This window comes from Pelecanus crispus, chromosome 12, assembly GCF_030463565.1.
Source record: "Pelecanus crispus isolate bPelCri1 chromosome 12, bPelCri1.pri, whole genome shotgun sequence".
In the NCBI taxonomy this organism is placed as follows: domain Eukaryota; kingdom Metazoa; phylum Chordata; class Aves; order Pelecaniformes; family Pelecanidae; genus Pelecanus; species Pelecanus crispus.
Genome location: NC_134654.1, coordinates 21,807,171 through 21,829,841, shown reverse-complemented (window position 1 = coordinate 21,829,841; position 22,671 = coordinate 21,807,171). Strand labels below are relative to the sequence as shown.

The 22,671-nt window shown below is 57.4% G+C and overlaps 2 protein-coding genes across 3 annotated transcripts; both read right to left on the bottom strand.

Annotated features, from left to right (window-relative positions):
* Positions 1–2,216: 2,216 nt before the first annotated feature.
* FDXR (ferredoxin reductase) lies at positions 2,217–11,609 on the bottom strand. Of its 2 annotated transcripts, none has more exons than XM_075719753.1 (12): positions 11,564–11,609; positions 10,791–10,888; positions 9,535–9,630; positions 8,118–8,240; positions 7,432–7,545; positions 6,801–6,902; positions 5,363–5,470; positions 5,068–5,152; positions 4,207–4,421; positions 3,708–3,879; positions 3,051–3,224; positions 2,217–2,347 (listed from the first exon to the last, which is right to left on the bottom strand). In XM_075719753.1, exons 1-12 carry the CDS (start codon positions 11,607–11,609, stop codon positions 2,217–2,219), a joined length of 1,464 nt encoding a protein of 487 aa, XP_075575868.1. The 2 variants fall into 2 exon arrangements, with proteins under 2 accessions (XP_075575868.1, XP_075575869.1); XM_075719754.1 differs by lacking the exon at positions 11,564–11,609 and adding an exon at positions 10,981–11,011.
* Positions 11,610–14,802: 3,193 nt separating this feature from the next.
* On the bottom strand, positions 14,803–20,045 carry FADS6 (fatty acid desaturase 6). The gene is made up of 7 exons (XM_075720110.1): positions 20,017–20,045; positions 19,426–19,790; positions 18,490–18,656; positions 17,827–18,007; positions 16,746–16,933; positions 15,990–16,169; positions 14,803–14,952 (listed from the first exon to the last, which is right to left on the bottom strand). Exons 2-7 carry the CDS (start codon positions 19,784–19,786, stop codon positions 14,803–14,805), a joined length of 1,227 nt encoding a protein of 408 aa, XP_075576225.1. The 5' UTR covers positions 19,787–19,790; positions 20,017–20,045.
* Positions 20,046–22,671: the final 2,626 nt, after the last annotated feature.

The window sequence follows — 22,671 nt, the reverse complement described above, 5'->3', positions numbered from 1 at the left end:
TGCTCCCCGTTACCGGCCTCCCAGCGCCACCTAACGACACGGCGACCGGGATAAGGACCTTCGTGGGGAAGCCAGACACATCCCGGTCCCCAGAGAGAAGGATGGAGAGCACCGACAGCGAAGGACAGGCAGGAGGCAGCAGGACACCCAGCTGGGGCTTGGGGATGCAGGCAGCAGAGGAATGGGGAGCTGGAGGTACATGATCGTAATGATCCTTCCTCTGCCCATGAGGCTCAGTCCTCCATCCCTGCCCTTCGCTGACCTTGATCATCCCATGGCTTTCCTGCAGCCCAGCATTAACCCCAGGGCCTTGGCCAAGTTCTGGGTTCAGCAAGGACACTGGGCTCCGCAAAGAAAGACGCGTCCCTTAATATGTTGTCACAGCCCAAAAACTACCCTGAAGCATCACCAGTTTGGGAACAGCCCTTTGCCGTGCTCAGCGCAAGCACGGTGGCCCCTATCATGGCTACAAAAGCACCTCGACATCAACATTCAAGGCAACGTGGAAGAAAACCTGGGGGGAGAGCCAGCTCATCTTTTCCTGGTACCTGCAGATTTGATGCAGCGGCAACAACCCCTTCACCACCACATTTCTGGCTGGGCTATCTACCAAAACGGCTGCTCGCCACCCTGAGCGCAACCCCCTCGCCTCCACACCCCCCTTTCCAAAACGCTTATTCGCCTCCGAACACAGAGCTGATGTAATCTCCCGCTCAAGAGTTCAGCATTAGGACTGCATCAGCCGCGAGACTTAACGAGAGCCACATCACGCAAGCAGCTGTTCGACAAAAGCTTTATTGCTCGTTTGCGTACGAGCTCCCAGTATCACATTTCCTGAGTTTCTTAATGAGCTTGCAAATGAGATTTAAATAGAAAAGGAAGGGGGAAAAAGGAAAAAAAGAGAGAAGCCACAGATCTTCTTTCCCTAAGGTTGGACCAGAGATGAGGTGGGAGTACAGTGCCCGGTGGACAAGCCCTCTACCATGGGAGAGGGCTCGGCGGAGATGGAGGTTGAGCGTGAACCTGAGACAAACGCCTGCTGGCTGCCACGGCTCGATTTACCCTCTGCCTCCGTCAGGGAGCCTGATTTGTTTCTAACACACAGCCACCAGCAACTGCCATTGCCACCGTTTACACAGGTCAGAGGAGCAGCTGCAACCCTGCAGCACTCCTGCGAGGAGTGCGGGGGGTCAGGGGCAGCATGGGTGGCAGGGCGGCCAGGGGAGGGGGCCATGCTGACGTGGCCCCTGTGCCACGGATAAAGAGGAGATTTGTAATCTGGCTTAAAACCTGACACCGTCGCTGTAGTCAATTTGGGCTAAGAGAAGCATTTAATAAGCCTCAAAACCACAGGCCAAAAAGAAAACCCACCAGTGGATGAAGTGAAAGGGCTCAAGGCGTTGCTTGCACCAGTCAGTGCTGGCAGGTACCAAGGAACACAGGATCCCTCATGATCCGGAACAAGGCAATTACACACTTGTTATCCCAATCCACGGCACGAGCCAGGACCCAGGCTCTGCCAGGGTTCAACTGTGGGAGGCAGAAAGCAAATTAATGCCCTTGTCTGTTTAGAGCTCACAATGAGCGGAGAGCAAACGGTCCCTCCCTGCGTGAGAGGAGCTGCCTTGCCTCGGGACATGTCGCAGGAGATGCGGCGTTCAGCTGGCTACTCCAAGATTAAGGCAGTCACAGACAAAGAAGCCAGACTCAAGCAGCAGGTCTAATTTGGCTTTCCTGGAAGGCTTTATTTAAAAAACAATTATTATTAAAAGAAGCCTGCTCAGGCACAAATGACAAGGCAATGAAGCCATTTGGCTTGAGGCTTGAAGGGGAGGCAGCAAGACACAAGGAAGTTTCTCTATGCAACTTGCCACGGGGTAAGTGCTGGGCCAGGACTCCTGCCAGGCACACATCTCCCCTCACCTGGGCTGGCCAATTTGTTAATGCTCGAAGGACCCAAATGACAAGAATTGCCCCAGGGGCAGCAGCCGGCTGCAGAGATGCAGGGCCAGCCAGCAGCCTCAGACGTTTTGAAACACTAACTTTAGGAACCCAGAGTTCATCGTTACTAGAAAGGCTCAAGTGTCACGCACCTCCCCAGAGAGGCCACTAGCCCTGGGCACAAGCCCAGTGCTGCCGGGCCCTGCCCGTAGCCCACTGGTGTTGCCCCAGGGCCGTACCAGCTGGACCAGTGCCACATTCCCATTGCTGCTGCCTTAGTGACCAATCAACTGCAGCATCTCCTGAGGATCCACTATCTTCTCCCGGGGTTTGCCAGCAGCTTTGCCTCTTGCCACTTCAGCAGCATCTATCTTCTCCCAATCCGAGAAGGAAACAGGACGGACCCCTGGGGTGACAGCGAGAGACGGGAGGGAGAAGTTAACCAAGTAAAAACGAGTTCAGCCTCACCTCCCCGCTAGCAGGGACCTGATGTGCCAGCAAACCCTGCCCTTTTCCGACACAGCGTCAGACTTCAGCCTCACAAAGGAATAATAATTTGAGGGGAGGGATGGCAGGTTCCCGTCGACTCGGATCAGTCAGACCTTTGCAAGCCATAACAACGGCAAGCACAGCACCACCTTAGGGGACAAAACACTTCCAGTTCACTGTTAAACCTCAGACAGTTAACACACACTTTAATTAAATGCCTTTAAACACAGCAACAGCAAATTACTCTCTTGGGCATTTTAATCTTTCCCCCAACTTGCCTGGAAGGATTGCTAGGAAAACCACTCAAGAGCAATAGGTCGCTGTCTAGGCAGGTGACAGCAACATTTTACCCAAGGTCCGTGCTGCTTTTAATGGCCCTTCCCAGAAAGTGGTCGTTAACCTTTAGCAATGACACCGAGTTTGAGGGAATTCAAATCCTGCTCTCCCTGGGCTTTGGAGCAATGAAATGGCAGCATGACATGTTTCCTTGGTTTGGACTCCACTCCCAAAAGCGGCTTGCAGGACTCGCTGCCCCAGGATACCCCCATCAGGAGGAGTTTGGCTTCATCGTACCTTCATGTTCACTGCTACAGGAGCTCACCCCACACATACACACTGACCTCGGCTGTGCAGGATGTTCTCCACGGCTCCAAAGCCTTCTCTGGAGGCGGACACGTCCAGCACGCCCACCCGGAGATCCTCCAGCACAGACTGGGCAGTTTCAAAGCTGTCGTTCATGGTGGTGATGATCACGCCTGTGGGTCCTCTCTTCACCCACCCGCTGCAGTACAGACCTGCGTGGGCACACAGAGCAGCCAGGCTGAGTCCAGCACGTGGCTGTGGGCCCTCCTGGCTGCAAGTCCTTGCCCTGTCCCTGGGTGTCACATCAAGCTGCAGGCAGTGGGAGAATCCACCCCTGTGGTGGGGACAGAATATGGCTCTTCAACGGTGCTGTCACAGCAATTTGTGTACCTGCAGATGGGCGCTAAGCAGCCGTGTGGGCTGTATCGCTTTAGTAACAGACTCCCAGGCTCAGGAAAACCACCATAACCTTCAGCGCTGTTTGCTGCAAAACCAGACACCCCTAACACAAGCTGGGGATGGGCCAGGTCTTAACGCCTAACAGAGGTGGTTCGTTTCCTCAGTTCCCACTCTCCGACTGAGGTGTGTGACCACCTTGTTATCAGTGTCCTTGGGGAACAGAGCTTCCCACCCCAAATCCCCCAACCCACCAGCTGCACTCCACCTGTCCCACACATCCCCCTGTGGATACAGACCTGGGACACCCTCCACTCTGCCCGAGCTGTTGGGGATTATGCCACGCTGGGTGTCAAAGGGTACCACTGGGTCCAGGGGCAGGCTCCGGTAGCCAATGCTGCTGAGCACCAGCCCGCACTCCAGCTCCTCCATGTCTCCAGTGGGGACAGCTTTGGCGGAGTCACCCGAGCCCTGAGAGAGGAAGAGGCTGCTGACCACTACAGTCACCAGATGCACAGCAGCAGCCTCCTCTGGTCCCCTTTGGCACCCTTGATCCCATAGTATTTGCCAAAGGCCTTTCTGCAGCAGTAGCAGCATGGAAAGAGCTCCCTTTAGACAGGGAAAGGCTCTTGTTGGTTGTACTGGCTCCCCTGAGAGCCTGCCAGCGGCCGCTCCAACCAGCCAGGGAACACAAAGCTGTCTTTGGAGAGATTCCCAGGGGCTGCAGGGATGCAGCAGTGTCCCACTCCATCCCTGCAGCCCTGCTAGGGCCATACCAGCCCCAGCACGAGCCCGTACCTCCAGGCGCGTCAGGGCCATGCGGATGCCCCTCGCCCGCCTCCCGTCAGCGGTGGGCAGCACCTCCTGGGGGCTGCGCTGGAACTTCAGGCCCCATTCCCGGGGGGCTGCTGCCTGCGCCACCACTTCCTGCACCTCCATCGTCTTCTCCCCAGGCTTCTCTAGGGCTGTTTTGATCATCAGCTCAGTCAGTCGCTTCCTGGGCCTGGGGGCATCTAGGAAGAAAGAGAGAGCTTCAGGACAGGAACCTCAGCAAAAGCCCCCTGGGACATGGCACAGAGCCGAGGTCACCTCAAGGCGGTTTCAGTGGTATACAATGTCCATTTGAAGTTTGTCATGCTGATGGGAGTATGATGCCTTTGAGATGACAAACTACAAGTCAAAGGAGAGCTCCTGAGGCTTGAGGCCAGTGGGACACACAAATCAAAGCCTGCATTTTTCTGTCTTGCTGGTGCTCAGAGGCAGCAGCCTGTGCAAAAGAGCAAGTCTCTTGACACCCTTGAACTCAGTGTTTTCTTTTTAGCTCCGCAGGAAGTTCTTAAATCAGCAGCCTTGGGATCTCTCCTGCAAGGTTCCCCCAGCCCTCCCGAACGTCCTGCCCTCATCACTCAGAGGGTAAGCATCACTCCCAAGCAGCAAAGTGGTTGCATAAACAGAGAAACAGGCTGTTCCCTTGTCTTTGTGGCCTCCTAGCACTCTGAGGACAAGTCACACCATGGTCATCTGGCTTTCACACGCCATGCATTAAGCACAGGGCAAAGAGTTTCTCTGATGCACATTCTGAGCATCTCCAGATCACTCCTGGATGCTCGCCTGTCAAGGTGAGTCCCTGTCTGGAGGAGCATGGCACGTTTCCCTCACCTTTAATAGCGTTTTCGAGGCCTGTGAAGTCAGCAGGGTTCAGGACAGGTCTGGCACCAGGCAGGTTTACCATCTCCCGCAGCTCCTGGGAATTGCAGGCAGGAAGATGTTACTTCCAGCACAGAGAGACTGTCCAACAGTCCCATGCCCTCTTTCCCCAAGCAGTCCAGGCTAGAAGCCAGCAAACAGGTGCAGGAAGGAGGACACCTAGGTTCCCCACCCCTCCCCACCAGGGACAGGCAGCCTGGGGCTAAACGCTGGGAAACACGGCTGCCCTCCAGCACCCCAGCCTTACCTTGATAGTGAAAGCAACTTGGAGAGGTCCCCTCCTCCCAACCAGCCAGACACGCTTCACCTTGCTGGAGGCGAGAGCTGCCAGGGAGCCATCGGTGATGTCTGTCTTCTGCAAGAGAGAGAGAGGAGGGTGGGATGAGGGCAGATCTGGAGGGAGCTGGGGGGAAGGCACAGCTTCTGAAGGTGAAAAATCAACAGAAAAGCAGGCTGTGCATACAGAGAGCCTGGGCAAGGATGGAAAACAAGTCACCTCCCTTTGCACAGAGCTATTTGCACAGCTGGTCCCTCATCACTGAATGTACTTTCCGAGGCCATAACGCACTAGAGGTAACGAGCCAGCACCCCGTGAGATTGCCTCGGGGGATCCACCCACGTAGGTTAACCTTGGGGCAAATGGAGCAAAGCCTTCCAGTGATCTCGATTTTGGGGTACCTGCAGATGCTGTTGGGTGACTTCCCAGCTCAGGATATACAAGCATTTGGGTGAAACTCACTGCAAACGACATCTCAAATCACTGCCTGCCCGCCCCAGGCAGCTCCAAGCACAAACAACCATCGCCACGGCTCCACTGATGGTTGGCATCTTGCAGCAACCCCACCCTCTGTTTCAATTGTGTGCATGTATCTAGATCACAAGATGGTCTTTTCCAGAGAAGATACAATGGCAGGGACACCAGGTAACCAGGATAAACCATTCCAGACCAATATTCTTAACAGGAAACTGCCTGTACACTCTGGCACTCATTTCCAGTGCAGTGTCCTTCGCAGCACTGCTCCCACAGCTGGGTTTAGCCACTGGTTGGCAGTGCCTCCAAGGTGGTTTTTTTGTGTATTTAATTTAGATATTAATACAGGAAGTTGTTGCACAGCTGTAACAAACCTTGTGGCATTTCTCCAGGGGGGAGAGCCTTTGTTGCCAACATCTGGGGCAGCAGCTGTATGGAGCAGCTGGTGCATACCAGCTCCCAGCTGTCTATAGGGGAGCGCAGCAGTGGAAGAGGTCCACCAGCTTGGACCAGCCACCAGTATGGCCAGTACTACCAGCAGGAACCAGGCTGCTGCCCTCAGCCACAGCAGAAAAAAAAAAATCCCAACAGGATAAGTTTCTAGTTTGGTGGTGGAAAAGGCTGACAAGCTTCTCCTTTGCTTCTCATAGGAAAGGAAGGGATAAAGTTCAATTGCCAACCTTTTAGGTACGAGCAGAGCAATCCAGAGAGTTCTGCAGCATTACCCAAGGCACAGCCTCAGCCTTGGATCACACCCTATGGACTGTGAGCCCATAGGGTGCACCCAAGGGGCAACAGGCTTCCTTGGTGAAAGTGCCCAAAGACAGGAGAGTCTGAGGTTTTGCTGAGATGGGTGGGAACAAGCACCCACCCAGCAAGGAGAGAATTTGGGCCCCACGCTGCCTTCACAGTGCAGGGCACCCCCGTGGCTCACCCTGAGGAGACGCAGTGGGGACAGGAGGATCCGGGCAATATCCAGCGCCACATTGCCGTGACCCAGAATCAGCGCTGTCTCACAGCTCAGGTCGGGCTTCAGCTGCAGAGAGAGAAAGACCCAGCCATGAGCAAATCCACCTGGCATCCATGATGTGCAACCCCTCAGACCTGGTCCCACCACCCAAATTCCCTTCCACCCCTCTTTCCCCCAAAAAGAGGTGATGCGGATGGGGAAACTCCACACCAGCCTCCTCTGCAAGCAGACACAGCAACACAGACACTCTGGGCACCCCAGCAGACCCGTCTCCCCCTCTTCCCCTCTTCCTGTGATGGCATCTCTGGGAGCAGGAGCTGTTTTGGCCAAAAAACCTCCTCAGGCCAGAGCAGAGCATCACCCCCTCCAGGTTCCCATCTGGTCCAGCCAAAACATGCTGCCAGCCTACAGAGCCAGCTAATCCGCTCTCACTGATGTGCAAATTGTTCACATTTCTACTATCTAAGAAGGATTTAACATGGTGCCTGCTAATCTTTTCCAATTGCGAGCCTTTCAGGACTTAATCTGGAGCTGAATGCCTGCGTTAGGATGCAGGACAAGGAGGAAGGGCAGAGAAACGCACTGCTGTACTCACATCCCGGTTCTCAGGCAGCCCATTGTACCAGCCCACAAATGCTCGGGCTGAATAAACACCAGAGAGGTTCTCCCCTGGGATCCCCAGCACCCGGTTATCTTCAGCACCGTAACTCTGAGGAGGGAGCAGACACAGTCAGAGATGTCACCGTGTGCAGGGCTTGATACCAAAACACAAATCTCCCCTTCCAGCTGCTGCCAGGGACCCTGCACGGCTGCCAACCCTTCCCGAGGGCCAGGATACTCAATGGAGGGGCTAAACACAGCCTGAGCACAGGGGCTCCATCCACCCCACCCCCCTGGCTTCCAGAGCCAAACTTGACCTCCTTGGGCCAAGGCAGAGCACAACAAACCGAGGACTGAACAGGAGGGACAAATCCATGTCAGGCTGAAACAGGCGTTGGCCATCACAGGGAAGAGGTTCCTCAACCACTGCCCCTTGCAGCAGGGTTTCAGACACCTGCATTTGATTTCATGCTTGAGCACATGCTCTCTGCAAGGCTTTGGACAAGCCTCATCGCGTCTGAGCTGTCCTGAGACTGGGGAGAGTTTACCATGGTAATAAGGCACCCAGAAACACTTCCCCCAAACCCTCTTCCTGAGATCCCAGTGGGGAATAACCCTGCAGACCTTCCCTGAGACTTCTGGGGAGCTAAGGCAGCCCTGGCTCTGAGGCGCGGTACCCACCAGCACGACGGCGTGGTAAGCCTGCCGCAGCTCTGCCACCGTGACGTCCCTCCCCACGGTGACGTTTCCGTAGTAGGTGCAGCGCTCTGAGCGTGCTGTCTGCGTGAAGGCATTGATCACATTCTGCCGAGATCAAAGAAGCGCCGGGGAGTTACGTCCAAGCCACAGCCAAGGCCAAGGTCTGCTGCTGACAGGAGGTCCCCGTTCCTGTCCCCACCAGCCTTGAGATGCTTCTCCCCCTCCCCGAGTCAGTTATTCTGAGACTCTTATCTAACAACAGCCACAGATAATTCACAGGGAGATAAGCACAGCTGTGACTTGGCACTCTTTCCACCACCCTTTGTGGAAAGGAAAAATCCATCTTTTGCACCTGCCTGAGGAGGACAGGAGCCTTTCAGTACCTTCAGCCCCTCTGAGTAAACCCCCTTGTAGGAGAAAACTTCCCCAAGGTGAGGCTTGCAAGGGAGTCCCACCAAACAACCCCTTCCATCGAGGGTGCTGCCTGCCAGACCCCCTCTGCCAGCCTCTCGTCTCAACCCTTCCTGAAACCCAGTTCATCAATAGAGGACGCAGGGCAGGATGGCACCCAAAGCCTTTTCTTCTGAGTGATCAGGGCTACACAGGAAAACAACCACTTCTACCCCTGCAGCTTCAGCCGGACTCAGCCTGGTAACAGGACACATACCACCGTACTGCGGAAGCTGCCCCAAACCCACATCTGTTACGTCCACTCCTCATCTCTCAGCTCAAAGGGATCCAGGCATTTTAGTCTGACGATCTCCAGGGATTAGAGGAAACCATCACAAGATATTGCTGTGTCTGGATCTCCTGCGTCCTACCACTCCAATCACCTCCAGCCCAGCTCAGACACAGCAGATACCCCTGAGTACAACTCATGCCCACTGCGAGGCAAAGGAAAATGGTTGATTTCAAAGAGCTCCTTGGTTTAACTTCTCTTTGCCCAGGTGTGCACCTACAGCCCAACTCCATCACCCCTAACAGCAGATCTGTGTGTTCCCAGGCACCCAGAATGGGTACGGACTGAGCAGAGGCAAACAGCAACTGCAGCAAGTGGGCAAGACCCTGCCGGCATAAAGTTTCCTGGTACAAAGAAACCCATCTGCACTCCTCAGTCTTGCTCCAGGCCAGGCTGACCAGCACTGGGAGCAGCACTTCCCATCACAAGCCCCTGTTTTTGACCCACTGTCCAGAACCCTAATGCCAGATATCCCATATCACCTGGCTGTGTCCTTGCTGGGCCTCAGCATGGACAAGGAGGAGATTTAGACCTCTCCAGTGTAACAGCTCCACACCCCAGTGAGCCCTGAGGCACCACAAAGGACGGCAACTGCCTGGCCTGCACTCATCACCATCACTGTGTTCAACTGCAAGGGTGAGGGGCCAAGCCAGCACTAACCTTCACTTCGGGGTGGTCTGGGGCCACCCCAAAACGGACAAGCCCAAAGGGAACAGGCAGCTTCTCATAGATGTCCACTTGGGCCCCACCATGGTGCTGCAGGAGAAGGAAGTCACAGTTAAGGGATGAGGACGAAAAGGCCACATGAGCCCAGCAGCTCAGGAGGGACATGCATGGCTTGCCTGCTGCTGAGGGAAACACATGGCAAGAGTGAGAGTTGCACCAAGATCCTGAAGTCAGAAACAGCCTCTTCCAGGCTCTTCCATGCACAGGATGATGCTCAGATCGCAAGGTATAGCAGAGAATGTGACCCAAACCATCATCAAGTACATCTCATGGGGGGCTCCATCCTCCTACCCACCCCACAGCCCCTCTTCCACACTAACCTGGTGGCTATCCAGTACCCAGGGGGCTGACAAAAGGGCCCCCACACTGGCTGGGAAGCACCCACCACAGCACCCTGGGCGCTGGTGGACCCCCCGGGCCATCTGCCAGCCCCTGGCAGAGAAGCCCATGCCCTGAGATCCCCCTGAGCTGAGTCACTTCAGGGTCAGAGCTTTAGACAGATGTTTTGCTGCAAGGCTTTTGTTATCTTGTATTTTGAGTCAGCCTCTTCCCAGAGATTAAGCAGCCCTGAAATTTGTCCCTGAGGCTTAGTAACAGCTATTTTCCAACACGTACTGGAGACAACACAGCACAGTTTAATGACAGGGTTAAGCTGCTGCATCTCTGCTCTGGGTTTTGTGCTCGGTTCTCGTTTTCCGACAGAGACGTGACCACCCAAAGCACTAACGTTTACAGACACCAGGCAAAGGATCACCCCTGCCCCCAGTTCAACTGGGGGAGGAAGAGGCAGGAGAGCAGGTCCTCCGCGTTCCCTTTAATGCACGGTTAACGTCACCTCTGTTGGGTGACAAGAGCTCCAAGTGAGGCAGATCTCTGCCGCTTATTTGATTCTAGAAAAATCACTTGGGCTGAACTCGCAGCAACCCAGCCAGGCCTGGGTCCGGCCTGGATGGCGCAGGGGCAGGGCAAGGGATGTAGGCAGCAGTGCCCGCCCCAGGTGAAGGGGGCCAGGAGGACTCTGGGGGGTCCAGGCTGCCCCAAGCAGCTGCCCAACAACACAGACCTGGCTGGAGCAGGGCCAGGAGCCCACAAAACCACTCCCCAACCCCCTTAGAGCCAAGCAGCACGGAGATGCCACCCTCAGCAGGCAGGTCCCTGCCCTTACCCGCGGCCGAATCCCACCCCGGTACCTTGAGGATGTGCTGAGCCGTGTAAAACCCCGCGGGCCCGCTGCCCACCACGCAGACACGAGGAGCCGGGGCGGGCGAGGACAGCCACCGCTTGAAACCTGGAGGTGTGAAGGACAGAGGGGACGTGAGGCCGCATGAGGTGCTGACTCCCAGGCCCGGCCACAGCCCTTCCCTCGAGCCCAGCACCGACCCAGAGGGGCTCGTCCCCCCGCGCCGGCCATCGTGTGCAGCGGCCGGCGGAGGAAGGCCGGGGTTTATGTACCCGGCCCGGCGGCGCGGCCCCCGAAGCGGTCTGAGGTGGAAACGTCTCGAGGTCAAGGCCAGCACCCACCGCGCTCGGCCAAGCCCGCGGCCTTGGCGCTTACGGCTGGGCCGGGCCGGGCCGGGGCCGGTGGTGCCAGAGGGGCTGTCAGCTGCCCCGGAGAAGCGCACCAGAAAGCGCCGGACGCGAGACACCCCCGGCCCCACGCACCGGGGGGGGCCCCGGTCCCGGCCCGAGGAGCACGGGTGCCCCAGAGCACAGGGCACGGTCCCTCCCCGGCTCTCGCTCCCCCAGGGCGGGAGCACGGGCCTGCCGGCCGCAGCTCCCTGCAGCCGCTCTGGGCACACGGCCCCGGTTCCCCCAGTCCCGGTTCCCCGCGCAGCCCCGGCTCCCCCGGGCCCGGTTCCCCCGCAGCCCTTCAGGCCCGGTTCCCCCCGGACCCGGCGGGCCCGCACACGTGTTCCCCCCCGGCGCCGGTGGCCCCGTGATGCCGCCAGGCCCCGCCCTTCACCGCCCGGGCCGCCGCCGCCCCTCCAGCACGCGCCGCCCGGTCCCATCCCGGCCACCGCCGCTGCCGCCGCCGCTGCCCCGCCTCTCCTCCCCGCCGACCAATCGCGAGGCGGGAGAGCGCGTTGCTTAGCATAACCCCGCCCCTACAGCGCCGCGTGGCCCCGCCCCGGAGCCGGCAGCCAATGGCGGCACGCGGTTCCCCCCGCGGCCGCCCGGAAACGAGTGGTACCATCGAGAAGGCGCGAGGGAGAGGCCGTTCCGCGGCCGCCCGCGCCGCCGCTCTCTATGGCGAGGCCTCCGCGGTACCCTGCCCGCCCGGGCTCCCCGCCAGCACCGCCCCTGCCGCGGCTCGCTGCCGGCGCCCCTTACCGCCCGGAGAGACTGCGGCTCTCCCGGGGGAAACCGGAGCTCAGGCTGATTTTAACCACCCCCCTCGCCAGGAGAAACCCACGGCACCCCCTTAATAAAGGACGAAACATTAGTGCCAGACGCAGCGGGTAAATGCTGCTGTCAGAGCTCCCACCCAGCCTCCCCCACCGTCCCTGCTTTCTTTCCTCCTTAATCCCCATCACTCGGCTCATTTCCAATGCAACTACCCACACTTCCCAGGCAGGAGCACCCCGTCTTGCTTCAGCCCCTGCGCAATACGCCAGGCAGGGAAATCATCGCAGCGGGCCCAGGAGATGTCTAAGGGTTGTACAGATGCCAAAGCATGCAGGCGAGCACTAACGGGGCTTTTTAAAAGCAATTAAGACCGAAAGGAGTTTACAGCTAGAAGCCGATTTTAATAAGGATCGTAAAACCCACACGCTTTCTCACACGATCTTGAAAATTAGTTCATGGCTTTCTGCAAAGGCATGCTGAGAACGGCAGCTGGCTGTGTGCTTCTGTCTGCACCTGCTCCTTCAGGGTGTTTGTGGCAAGGACGAGGATCTGCAATGGCTTTAAAGCCTGTGCCTGTGCTCCAAGCCCCCAGCCTTAGCTCAACACAGCAATTACCAACCCATTGCCCAGAGAGCCGAGGCTGGAGGCTGAATTCCAAGTATCAGCACTGATATCATCCACAAAGAGTCAAGTTTAAATCTGGGGCATCACTCAAGGCAGAAGTTTGGGGGGGATCTGAGGTCAGAAGTCTCCCTTTTCCCCAGAAATCTCCCTTTTTCCCATTAACCTCTGCTGTATCTGCCACTTCTGACAGGGAATAATCCACATATTTCCCAAAACACAAATCATCTCCCACTGGCTGGCGGACCTGCAAACGCTTGCCTTTAGATGGCACTGTGTTAAACAATATCCATGAAATCCAGCTGTGGAAAGGGCTGTTGCTCCCACCAATGCTTAGAAACATTTTGGGACTGATCTCTTCGCAACAGGGGAGGAGAAAGAGCATTTTGTGCCCACCCTGCTCCCTCTGAGCGAGGACACGTGACGCCGAGATTACCCCATCTGAACCGAAAGCACCCCCAACACAAGCTCACCCCTCCTTCGCTGGAGCCAGGAGCACCACTGATTTGGCACATTTAGCATAATTTGGCTCTGATGCTCAACTAAGAAACTAATCATGGGGGTGAGAGGGCAGCTCTGGGGAGGGTCTCTGCCACTCCTGAGTCCCGGGTGACTCCCGGGAGCACTCGGGCCATTTGGTCCAGCCACCACCACCACCACCCCCCGCCCCAGCGTAACCTATGCTCAAAGGGCAAGAATTTGCCCTTTGGATGTTTCACAATGTGATGGATTGATAAACCCGCATGGGGCCCATTAGAGGTGACACAGTGATGCCACCAGTCCAGGCCACCAGCATCCCCTAGGCCAGAATAAATCAGTAATTCCCTATTTCTGATGCCAAAGGGATCACACTGGATGGATCCAGGGCCAGGTTCCCCTGTCCCTGAGTCTGGATCTGCTACACAGGGACACACCATGGCCATCCCAGCTCCGGCCTCGTGTCACAGTGGCCACGTGGGGACCCTTCTCCAGTGGGTCTGAGGGTGTCCCTGCACTTGGTGAAGGAGAACAAGGTACATGATGCCCATGGGAGGGCAAACACCATGGGCTGCCCACCGCAACCCTCACCCTGCCACGGGCCAGGACCAGGGCAGAGCACCCCTGTGCCTCAGGACACATTTGCAATGCGGAGCCTTATAATCCCGGTTGTGGGGCTGGGGTGGGTCCAGCCCTGTTGTGGGGACAGCACGAATCAGGGAGCAAAACCTCAAGCTCAGAGCAAAGCCTCACAAAGCTCAGAGCCAGCACTGACTCCCATGCTGGTCCTAGTTGGGCCGGTTGCCTTTTCTGCTGCCAGCTCCCCACAGTGACGCTGGGCTGGACTTTGTCATCAGTTCTGCAGGTCTGGGACAGCAGAGCGTCCCAGGAAAGCCAGGCACGTCATCCCAGAGGGGGCTGGAACCAGCCACGTGAGCATCCCACCCACTGGCAGCGGCTCAGTTGGCTGAGTTTACCCTCCCCAGACAGGAAAAGTCTTCCAAGCCCTGGAGATTTTCCTGCTTCCAGCAGGTGATTCTCCTGCTAAACTCTTGCAATAGCAACGATCAGGTCTGGGGTCACCTCCCCAATACATATACCCCACATGGGGCAAGGATCTTTCCCCCAGCCCTGCCTTGGGCACTGCGGGATACCAGTATGACTTGCTCCAGCAACAAAACCCAGTAATAATGAAGATCCACTTCAACATGTTAAGGCTGAATTTGCCAAATCATTGTTCCTAGAAGGGACTGATTTATCCCAAAGTCCAGCAAAGCGCAGGCAGCAGTGAGACAACCCCCTCCCCATGATCCACCCCTTCCCTGAGCCCCCGACCACACATTTGCAGCCCCTTCCTACAGACCCTGGCCGTTCTCAGCCAGAGCCAGCTCCGGATACCCTGGACATGGTGCCACATCCCCAGCTGCATCCCCCATGGTCCTGCTGCAGGGAGGCCCCAGCCAGCAGATGGGGGTTTTCTCTGCCCAAGCGTGAAAGCAGAGCGGACAAAACTAAGCTCTGGCTGGGAATAACTTGGGGGTGGACCCCCCTTTTCCATCCCTGGCATTGCAGTGCCCGGCTCTCCTCCTGCAGTGGCTCCATGCATCGTTATCTAGTCAAAAGCAAGACATTGGGGAGAGATGTTTCTACGTGATGGCTTTATGGAGGCGTGTGTCTGTGTAGCCCCAATCCTGCTAACACCAGCCCTGCTGCAAGTCCCTGTGGGAAGCAGCCCCCTCAAGTCCTGGGGCCCCATCCTCACTGGATGCCCACCAGCTCTGTTATGGGGGGAGCATGGACCATCAGCTCCTCGTATCTCTGGAGGAAGAGACGGAGCCTGGAGGCGTACGTATCCTCATTGTATGGCAGCTTCTTCTGCTTCAGGTACTGGGAGACGATGGGTTTGATCTGCAAAGGCAAAGGCAGAGTCACCTCTGTGTGGGATGCCCTGGCGTTTGTACAAGGTTCCCAGCCTGAGGCATTGCTGAGCTCTCCGCAAGGTGCCTGGAAAACCCATCCCACATGCTCAAAACAGGGCTGGAGAAGGAAACACGAGCTATAACATCCTTGCCGTGAAAATTAAGAGGAAGCTGGTTTCCGATTGCAGCAACATGGGAAGTTCACCCTGGCAAAATGCCTTTGCAGGGCTGCGGATTAGGAGAGATGCCCTAACAAGGCTTTTAATGAGGGTCAGCCCTGCATGCTCATCATTTGTACCCATAGTTGTCCTCACGTGCCCACACAGCTGGCTCGGCGGCAGGGCTGGGAGGCTGCCATCAACTTAATTACCCCTTCCCTGCAACACGCCTTTGCGGGAGGCAGGTCCTACCAGCCCCGTGAGCTCAAGCAAAGGGCATGACCCAAAACCCACTGGTGCTCCCGCTCGCTTCCTCTATTACTATTACTTAATTTTTCCCCTGACTTGGAACTGAAAATAAGTGCACAGCATTAAATGAGTGGAGATCCCATGCTGAAGGGCAGTGTATGGACGTACCTTGGGATCCCCTTGAGCTGGGGCAGCGCTCAGAGCCCATGTTTTGAACACACACCACACCTCAAAGCAACCGGTAAGGGCACGATCAAAATTATAGGGAGATTTGCCTGGACACTGGCTGAAATGAATGCCAGACTGTGTGGCACTGGAGATGTTTTCCCAAGGGAAGATTTGGGAGGATCCCAGATCACTGGGAGGCTGCTACAGGCTGGAATTCGGACCAGGGGAAGGAGCAGGGGGCAGAAACCCAGAAGAAACAGGAGTGAGGGTGGAGGGAGGTGGGTTAGGGGCTGTTGCAAAGCAGCAACAGGTCTCTAGCATGGGGGGAGCAGCACAGAGAGGTCTGGTGGCAGGGAGAGGAGTGGGCTTGCAGCAGCATGGTGGGAAGATGGATGGTCTTGTCCCCGTGTCACCTCCCAACACGCCTGTCTGCCCCACAGGGCCATCTCACCTTTAGGCACATGTTGTCGGAGAGGCTGGGGAAGAGGTGATGCTCCACGTGGCAGCTGATGAGTGAGTGGCCGAAGGACCAGTCGAGCAGGGCATTGCGGGGCAGGTTGAGGACGCCCAGGCTCATGAGGTGGATCCGCTTGGGCTTCCGATGAGCCGCGAACATGGGGAGGCCGATGTGCTGCAGGACAGGGAGGTGGGGACCCCATAGCACCCACCCCCCCAGCCCCTTCCCGGCAGGGCAAGCCGCAGCTCTGGCCATGCAAGGGCACCAGCCAGGCTGAGCCACATTTTGGGGTTTGACTGCCAACCCCAGCACTGGGTTCATCCCTAAAGTCACTTGATCCTGTGCTCGTCTGTCCACAGAGCCACCAAGGAGCACCCTGTGTCTGTCCCCTAACCCACCCACGCTGTGTGCCACCAGCCTTGCTCTGTTCCAGGATCTGCAATACCAACTGCACATACACATGCAAACACACCAACCCCCCAGTCCTGCAAGCCACCGCAGAGGACATCACCCTCCAGCCTTTCTCACCCATCTGCCCTGATGTTCTCCCAGGGCCACCACTGTCTGCCCCAGCACCACCAGCCTGACCTCCCCATGACAACATCGGCACGAGGGAGGTGACAACCGAGGTGGCTTGCCTTAAGCTGACACAAGCTCCGGCCAGCAGCACCAGGGCTATGTCACCAGTGCTGGGTGGTGACTGGCCTGTCTCCAGCACCACTGGGACATCTTGGAGCTTCAGGTCTCTACCTGGAATATGTTGACGTGGATGTAGGGGTGGGCCAGGAGGGAGCGGGTAAGCAGCATGCAGAGCAGGGCGGACCACGGTGATTGGAAGCCCGAGACGTGGAGCAGCAGCCAGTAATGACAGTAAAGACCCAGAAACATGCAGCAGAGGGTCCGGAGAGCTGCTTTCCACTCCACGTTCCTCAACAAATCTGTGCGAGGAAGAAGAGGCAACACATTGGCAAGGTGCTGATGCTATCCCACCACTGCTGCTCCAGCAGCCAGGCTGCCTGGCATGCTGATAAACCTACAGCCCACCCCATTCCATCCCATTCTTCATCTTCCTTTCCCCATCCTCCAGGTTGGCCCAAACCCCCCAACCCTGCTGACCTGCTGGTTTTTGGGGCTGGGGCCCAGAGCCCCCTCCAGGGCAGTGCCCTGCGGGCTGCAGCCCCAGCAGAGGCTCCAGGTGTGCATCATCACATAGGGATTTGGCTGCATCTGCATTTCTTACAACTTGCCAAGTCATCATCTGCACTTCTGGCATTGCCCAGAGCTGCGTGCTCAGCCAGACAGCCTGGGCTTCCTCAGCCTCTTACTATTTTCTGGGCTTTTCTCCCTGATTGTTTCCTGGCACCATTATTTCCCCTGATTCACAGCTTTGTCTGCCCAAGCTCATTGTACCCTGGCCCCCAGAGACCCCCACACCTCCACTGCATACCTAGTTAGCAAATGCACCCCATGTGATGCTCTGACCGGCCAGATACCTACGTGCAACACTGAACCCTGCTAAGGGTCTGAATTACAGGAAAGAAAATTTGGGGTGCTTTGGGCTCATGATGGCTTTTGCCAGAGCTTTCAACTCTTGACCCAACATAGGAAAATGTGAAGCACTTCTGAGCACCAGCAGAAAGGAGAGATGCAGCAGATGCCTTCCCTGGAGCAGGTGCAGCATCACCTGCCTTCACTGCAGCCCTGCGTCACGCCCTGGGCTGGTGTAGTTAATGTGGTGCCTCCAAAGCAGGACCCTTTGGTGGGGTGAGACCTGGACAGTAATGAGCCCACCATACCCAACACCCCATCCCAAGGCGGCTGGGACACGTACCAAGAGCAACCAGAGGGGTTATGATGGGCACCGCGAGAGGTGCGATGAACATGTAGATGTAGCGGTTCAGGAAAGGAAGCTTCCAGGTGCTGGAGTCCCCCAGGCCAATGACATTGGTGTAGCCGTGGTGGATCTTCACGTGGTTGTAGGTGGCCTGCTCGGCTGTGAAAGCTGAGCAGAGCTGGGAGGGAAGAGAAAGGTGTGGCAATACCAACAGCTGCAGTGCCAGGGCCAGGCACCACGTGGCTTGGGCTCATGGGAGAGGCACCCAGGGAAGATGCTCTGCACCCCACAGCCTCCAAACTACTCTGGAAATGGGCTTGTTAAGAGTTAAGCACTGAAAACCATTCCCTGCAAGGCATTATCCTGCTCTGCAGCCCTGTGGCCAAGGGGACCGACACAAAACCCTACTGCCCAGCACGTCACAGTGGCTGTCCCCAGCCAGGGGCTCACCCCCTGCCCCGCTGCTCCAGGCAAAGCCCCACAAGCAGGGATGTTGCTGGTGCCTCTCTGGTGTAGCATCACTTTTCATTTAACTCTCCCACACGTGGGTCAGGAAGGTTTTGGTCTCTGGTTGCTGTTCCTGAAGGGCTTGGGGTGCTGGCAAGGTGCCGATGGGGTTTTGGGGGGGGCTTGTCACCCGAACCCCATGGCCCTGCTCACCTCGATGAAGAAGATGGCCCACACTTTGCCCCAGGACTTGGACTCAGTCAAGGCATTGTGGCTGGCCAGGTGGCTGCCCTTCACGGTCAGGGTGTGATGCACCACGCCGAGGGTGAGGACACCCACCAGGAAAGGGATGGCCTGGGCTGACCGCAGGCACAGGAACCCTGTGGAGAAACCAGCTGGGCAGGAGCTCGGCCACGCACATGTGCTGCAGCCCTCCTTGCCTCCAAGCCAGGTTGGAGGTGACACCCAAACATGCCAGCCGCTGCCCTAAACCTGTTTGTCAGACATAGTTACAAGTATTTAAACTGCCCAAGATGGAAAGCTTCCCTCCACACTACCCTGTGCAGCCAGACCAGCCACGCTTGCCATTGTGCTGAAGGTTTGGCCACTTCCAGCCACGATGACACCGGGCACTGCTGGTGACAGGTCCCATCCCACAGCTCCTTCTGGGATCCCGCTGGTGACAAATATGACGCTGCCAGGATTTCAGCATCCTCAGGAGTTCAAAAGCAAGAGAAGACAGCAGCTGCAGCTTTCCAACCATGCTGCCAGAGCCCTGTGCTCCCCCATGTCTCTCTGCACCCGCCATGGCCATTGTCACCAAAATCTCCAGGGTTTCCCTGTCCCACCATGGGGCACGGATGGGGCGTGTCGCTCCCTGTTCTGCCCTGTGCCCATCTGCCCGGGCACCATCCCTGCACCCCAGGCTGTATCCCAGGTGCCATCGTCACCCACTGCGGGTTTCCAGCAGGGTCAGGGTGCCCCACGGCACAGGATGAAGGGGTTATTGTGGCTTTGTTACAGGCGTAATAGGCTGCTAATAGGCTTCCAGCGCAAGCAAAGTTGCACCACTGATGCAAAAGCCGCAAGAAGGAGGCAAGACCCCCCTGGGACTCCCAGCCGTGGTGTGGGGGGGCTGAGCCAGGTTACCTGCCGGGAGCAGGAGGAAGCTGCAGGCGAGGATGCTGATGTCTACGCCGTGCCGTTCCCACCAGCTGCTGCTCTTCACCACCTTCTGCACCAGTTCCGAGAGCTCGGCCATCAGGGCTTCCTCGTGCCGCCCCGGCTCCTGCCCCGCTTGCTGCCGGGCCCCCCTGGGGGTCACGTCCCCGTCACCCAGCGCTGGCCCTGGCTCCCAGCCCTCTGCCATTGCCTCCGTCCTGCTGCTGTCGGGAGCTGGCGTGCTCCGGGGCGGGGGGTCCCCAGTCCCCCCGGGCAGGGGAGTACCGCTGACCTCGCTGTTGACCTGCTGTCCCCTCCACCTCACTGGGTCCCCGTCCTCCAGCGGCATCTCCCTGCCAAGCAGAGGCCACGAGGGTAGGGGAGCACCCACAGCACCCCGACCCGCTGCAGACGGCCTTCCCAGCTCCCGCTGCTGCCGAAGGACATGGGAAGGGCAGGGATGGAAAAAAATAAACAACCCGAGGAGGACACGGCCAGCAGAGACAACGTCAGAGCCATCCAGCCTCCCACCCTGGGGACAGCCCAGCCACCACCCAGCCACTGCAGCCCCCTACTCACGCCAGCCCCGGTGTGGTGGCTCTCCCAACGCTGGCCGTTTCGGGGCAGCCAGCCAGCCTGTGCGGCACCACACGCCGCTGCCCGTGCAGCAGCGATTTGGAGAAGGGAGGAGCAGGGGAAGACAGGGAGGAGGGCGAATGCAGATTAGTGATGGCAATAATCTGCCTTGGCGGCCCATTTCGGGGAGCAGCCGTCGCGGCGGAGCCATGGGGAGGACGCTCGGCTGAGGGCACTGGGAGGCGAGGGCAGGCAGAGGAGGGAAGAAGTGAAAAAAAGATGGAGAGACGCAGTGGAAATGCTGAAGGCGAAGCAGCCGAGTGCTAGAAATAGCCCTGAGAAACCCAAGCGGAACACCGAGGACAGGGATAGGGTTTCGCTTCTGCCGGGGAGCGGAAGCAAATGTTGCCCATCCTGCAAGGGAGCTGTTTTGGGGGAAAAAACAGCCTTTTCCACAGCACAGAGCAGGCTGTGGGAAGGAGGGGACAGTGCACGGCTGCGTGGCTGCCTGCCCACGCCTGCCTGCTTGCCTGCCTGTCTGCCCAAACTGCTGCTGTGGAGCCGCTTGGCACCCTCCTCTGTGCTGGGGGGGGTGGGATGCTGAGCCCAGAGGCACCTGCAGGGGACCCAGTCACCCCAAATCTCTGCCCAGCAGCCTTGGCCCCCGGCCCTGACCCCCAGAGGGTCTCTCTTCTCTACTGGGCTGTTTTCAGGAATTTTGTAAGAATTTCCTCCCTTTTCCATCGCTGCCTCATTACTAATCACCCAGACACAGCGCAGGCACCCCAAAAACTTTGGGGATGCCTGTGCACAGATTGGCATCTCCTAAGCCCCATTTCTTTACAGAGGAAGGCTAAAAATACATCGCTTCTTGCTGGGGTGCTAGGCTGCTTCTTGTTTTGTTATTTCTCCTAACCAAAAACTGAATCGGCTCAACTGATCCACCAAAACCTTGATGAACACTGACATCTAGCAAATCCATAGACAAGGCAGGTTTGCTATACCCATCGCTGGGTACCCCAGTCCCAAACTGGCACAAGCTCAGCACCTCCAGTAACAGCACGTCACTGCAGCAACCTGCAGGGAAGCAAACCTCGCATCCAAGTTGCACCAAGCCCCACGAAATTGTCATCGTACCCTGAAAAAAAAAATAATAAAAATTTAAAAAATCACACCTACTGCAAGAAGGGCAGAGTCGATCATGTGTTAGAGACCTGCTGAGGTTTCATTTCTACTCTAAGAGCTGGTATTAGGAAAGATCATTTACAGAGCCGGGGGCACTGACGAAATAAAGCTGTGTCCAAAGCCCATCAAGCTTCAGGGCTGGCTGCAGCTGGCCAGGTCAGTGATTCATTCTGATACGCAACACAGCTTCCATCCCCCGCTCGTTAGCAAGGGAAGCCTGCAGCTGGGGAGAGCACCCATGGGTGCTGTCGGGCCAGGCTGCCGTTCGGCAGGGCCAAAGGTGAGCGGTGGTGGAGCTGCCATTGCACAAGTGCAGAACGGGGCAGAACTGGTTATGTGGCGGCGGCCGAGGAGGAGGAGGAGGTGGAGCTCAGTCCCACATCCAAGACCAACATGAGCCATCAGCATCCCACCACAGCCTGTGGCAAGCATGCTGCTGTGCACAGCCAGAGGCAGGTGCATGGCATCACTTGATCCCCTGCCACTGCTGGGACCAGAGAGCACCTGGGAGAAAAGAAGAAATAGTGAGTTGAAAACCACACAGGAGAGGCTGAGTTTTGGCTCCTGGGGAAAAGTGTCAAACCTGTAAGAGCCTCTTGCTTCAACCTGCAGCAAAGCTGGGATTCATGATGCCCACAGAGGAGCAGCAGCCATAAGGAGAGTCTGCAAAGCAGTAAGGAGGGCCAGAAAATTTGGGGTTGTAGCCCTAAATCTGCTTCCTTGCTGCCTTGCAGAGCTCCATTTTTGAAAGAAACTTTTAAACCCCGATTTACACCTGATTTTCCACCATGTGCAGGCCAAGCCATACAATCCTATTGGTCCCACTAGGATTTTAGGGATGAAAGCAAACACTGACTAGGCCCTTGCACCATGGGAGCAAACACCTCCAATTTAGCAGGAAAAACACATTAAAGACTCAGAAATCTTTCAGTGCATCAGGGTGGCAGGAGGGATCAGCGCAGTCCCCGGAGAAACGAGCTCTTGCTGGCAACTGCCAACCCTGCGGCCGTCCCTCACCCCGGGCAGCATGGGGGTCTCACGAGCAGACCCCACTGCCTCCACAGGCAGCTGCCACCCCCAAGGGAGTCCCAGGGATCAGGCATCCACTGCTGCCCCATCCAACCTCCAGCCCCTCTGCCCCCAGGGCTGGGCTCAGTCAAAGGCCAAATCTGGTCCCCAGCAGGGTCCTCCCATGTCACTGCTCCCAAAAGGGGGAAAAATGGCCATTTTAGCATGGCACAAGGGCACACATTCCAGTCTGGCAGGACCCAGCGGGCTGCAAGTGCTCCCTGCTGATCCCCCTGGGGTTCCCCCAGCACATGGGGCAGAGCCCATTACAGCCCCCAAAGTGGCTGTTTCCAGCCCAAATCCAGGAGCTGTTTGCAAAAGTTGCAGTACTTGCACCCCAGGGCTGTGGTGGGGGGCAGAGCCCCCTTGACAGCCCCTCCATCCCTACAGCCACCCACCCTGCAC

Bases quoted from the DNA above. Each gene is read 5' to 3' on its own strand.
- FADS6 (XM_075720110.1), bottom strand. From the start codon at position 19,786: ATGCCGCTGGAGGACGGGGACCCAGTGAGGTGGAGGGGACAGCAGGTC. The intron at 18,657-19,425 runs GTAACCTGGCTC...GTTTCTCCACAG, and splicing joins CTTCCTCCTGCTCCCGGCAG to GGTTCCTGTGCCTGCGGTCA. The intron at 16,934-17,826 runs GTACGTGTCCCA...TTCCTCGCACAG, and splicing joins AACCCCTCTGGTTGCTCTTG to ATTTGTTGAGGAACGTGGAG.
- FDXR (XM_075719753.1), bottom strand. From the start codon at position 11,609: ATGGGACCGGGCGGCGCGTGCTGGAGGGGCGGCGGCGGCCCGGGCG. The intron at 4,422-5,067 runs GTGAGGGAAACG...CTTTCTTCCTAG, and splicing joins CCTCGAAAACGCTATTAAAG to ATGCCCCCAGGCCCAGGAAG. The intron at 3,880-4,206 runs GTACGGGCTCGT...TTCCTCTCTCAG, and splicing joins TGGCCCTGACGCGCCTGGAG to GGCTCGGGTGACTCCGCCAA.